Here is a 2,796-nt window from a genome sequence, read left to right as displayed (position 1 = left end):
AAGCCTCATGGGATTGAGTGTTGTTACATATATTCAAAATTATTGTTGTGAAATTAAAGGACACGCAACTTGAATATTTAAAGTTAGTAATCACTAGAACTCTCGATCATCATCAAAATTTTTGAAAGAATAATGCCTCAATGATTGAGCATCTGATTACTGGTATTCTATTTTAAAATTACTCAAATTTTATAAGAAGAAAATAATTAGTTGTATAGTAAGTAAATCAATAAATGAAAAGTTGATTAATCGCTTTTAGGCTAATGATTGAAATTTTGAAGAAAAAAAAAGGTCAAATAATACATACTATTGAAAATTATTAGGAATTACAAGGTACTCTAATTTCTAGCTTGCTTGGCTTCTAAGTGTGTATATGGAGATTAATACAAGCTTCAATAACAATCAAAGCTGCAGAAATAACATACATAATGTGAGATAATTAACTATGGTGTAGGTAAGTTCTAAAAAGTATAGCAAAGGCAAAAAGTGATGAAATGTGGAGTATGTTATTATTGTTAGGCAATAACATAATAAAGAAAGTGAGCAAGATATGATAGAATATGAGTACTCAATAGTAGTACATGACCCTTTCGTCTGTCTTCTTTTCAGCTAACAAAAAGTTATTGTTACAATTAGTAGTAGATGTAGTAGTAGTAGTGGCTGTTAGCTCTTTGATTTCTTCTACTATGCCATAATCCTCCACCAATGGATTTTCTCCCCATAATATTCCACCATTATTATTATTGTTATTGTAGAGATCAACAAAAGTTCCATGGTGATGATGATCATGCTCTATCACATGATTGTTGTTGTTGTTATTGCTGCAGCTAGCATCAGAAGAACTGCAGCTATTAGCAGTAGCTTCACCCCCAAACACAAACATGCTATGTCCCATCAAATTACTTTCTTGCCCTTGAAAATTGGAATTGGAAGTGGAAGAGTTATTTCCACCACTACTCAGAAGGCTTGATGAGTATGAAGAAGAATAGGATGATCCATCAGCAGGACCATGATGGCTGATGAATGATGATGATGTTGGATTATTTTGCAACATGGATAAAAGGGTAACTTGTTCATGATGAGGGGGAGTAGGAGGCTTCCTTTGAAGAATTGAAGAAGATAATAGATTATTATTATTATTATCATGGATGGCCATCATTTTCTTCTTGAGCTTGGTGTTCCAGTAATTCTTGATATCATTGTCAGTTCTCCCAGGTAATTGAGATGCTATTATTGACCACCTATACATACACATGAAAACTCATCATCACAAGTCACAATAATAAATGAAATTAGGTAAACTCCCGCTCTCTGTTATTTTTACCTGAGATTAATAGTTAAAAACTGTTAGATGATAATTTAGTCAAAATATCAAGCGATCTAACAGTTTTCAATTATCAACTTCATATGAAAATAACGGAATGAAAATCTTTGCCTTGAAAATAATTGAAATAGTAAAACATATATATATATATATACCTGCTTCCAATGGTAGCAAAGAGGTTGCAGATTACTCTATCTTCTGCTTCAGAGAACTGACCATGCTTAATGTTAGGCCTCAGATAATTAAGCCATCTAAGTCTACAGCTCTTTCCACATCTTTTCAAGCCTACAGAAGAATAATATTATTAAGAGATCATTAACTAAGAAGCTAAATAAAAGATGAGTCATCAGTAGAGGATGATGGGTTTGTTCTTACCAACTTTTTGTGGAAGAGCAATCCAATTACCACCAGTGCCATATTTGTCTATGTAGTTCTTCAGCTTCTCATCTTCTTCAGGAGACCATGGCCCTCTCTTTACATTAGCCTTGTCACAGCATGGAGCTCTTCCCATGGCTCTCTATTTCAGTGATCTAATAACTTTAAGAGTCCCCAACAAATAATAATAATGGATTATATATACATGCGAGGGAGCACCAAGTAATTATTATTATTCAAAGAAGAAATAGCACAAGTCAAAGGGAACACAGGCTGGTGTAACTGCAATTGTCTCTATGAATACTAGGTAAATAATGATCATCTTAAACAACATGAACAACTACCAGTCAAATAAAAATATACTATACCTTTAAATTATTCATCTAAATCTTAATATTAAAATAATTATTTATACACCTAGTAAAATAAATATCTAATATATCTATTATTCACATTATTTAATATTTTTATTGTGTACCTATATTTTTCCGTATTATATATATGATATGACTTATGAGTGATTAAACTTGAAAAAAGTTTCTATTAACCATATATAGAGAGGGGGCGGGCCCTTTCTACACAATTTGAATTTGGACACTATATTTTTATTTATTTATTTTATCTAAATCGTCCAAAGTCTGTTGCGTTATAGCGTGTATTAGGAGGCAAATTCTAATACAAAGACGTTTATGTGGTTGTAGTGATTATATAAGTATTATTAAAATTAAAATTAAAATTATATTAAAAAATAAAAATATTATTAAAATATAAAAAAATATGATTTTAATTTTAATATTATTTTTTAAGATATTATAACCAACATAGCTACTATAATATAGGCATCTTATGCACCGTATTAAAATATTTCGTTTGAAAAGGATGGTGTATATATATATTATTTGGTGCACATTTTCAAGGGAGGGGCCAAGTCTTGTAGAGTAATAGTTAGTAAACTATTGTCAAGTGGGAGGGTCCATTTGTATGATGCACTACTGCTCACACATCTTCCAGTAATTTGTAAAACTCATATGAATATTCAGTGTTAATTAAATGCTAGCATATTTTCCCCTCTTAATCAATATAAAAGGGAAAATTAG

The 2,796-nt window shown here is 30.8% G+C and overlaps 1 protein-coding gene across 1 annotated transcript; it reads right to left on the bottom strand.

The window, feature by feature from the left end:
* Positions 1 to 488: 488 nt before the first annotated feature.
* LOC107648580 (uncharacterized) lies at positions 489 to 1,997 on the bottom strand. Its single transcript, XM_016352392.3, has 3 exons — positions 1,700 to 1,997; positions 1,480 to 1,609; positions 489 to 1,241 (listed from the first exon to the last, which is right to left on the bottom strand). Exons 1-3 carry the CDS (start codon positions 1,833 to 1,835, stop codon positions 569 to 571), a joined length of 939 nt encoding a protein of 312 aa, XP_016207878.1. The 5' UTR covers positions 1,836 to 1,997; the 3' UTR covers positions 489 to 568.
* Positions 1,998 to 2,796: the final 799 nt, after the last annotated feature.

This window comes from Arachis ipaensis, chromosome B6, assembly GCF_059453495.1.
Source record: "Arachis ipaensis isolate K30076 ecotype BB chromosome B6, ASM5945349v1, whole genome shotgun sequence".
In the NCBI taxonomy this organism is placed as follows: domain Eukaryota; kingdom Viridiplantae; phylum Streptophyta; class Magnoliopsida; order Fabales; family Fabaceae; genus Arachis; species Arachis ipaensis.
Note: the sequence above shows the minus strand (reverse complement) of the source record. Positions and strands in the feature narration are given on the sequence as shown.

Bases quoted from the DNA above. Each gene is read 5' to 3' on its own strand.
- LOC107648580 (XM_016352392.3), bottom strand. From the start codon at position 1,835: ATGGGAAGAGCTCCATGCTGTGACAAGGCTAATGTAAAGAGAGGGCCA. The intron at 1,610-1,699 runs GTAAGAACAAAC...ATTCTTCTGTAG, and splicing joins TGCTCTTCCACAAAAAGTTG to GCTTGAAAAGATGTGGAAAG. The intron at 1,242-1,479 runs GTATATATATAT...GTGTATGTATAG, and splicing joins TTTGCTACCATTGGAAGCAG to GTGGTCAATAATAGCATCTC.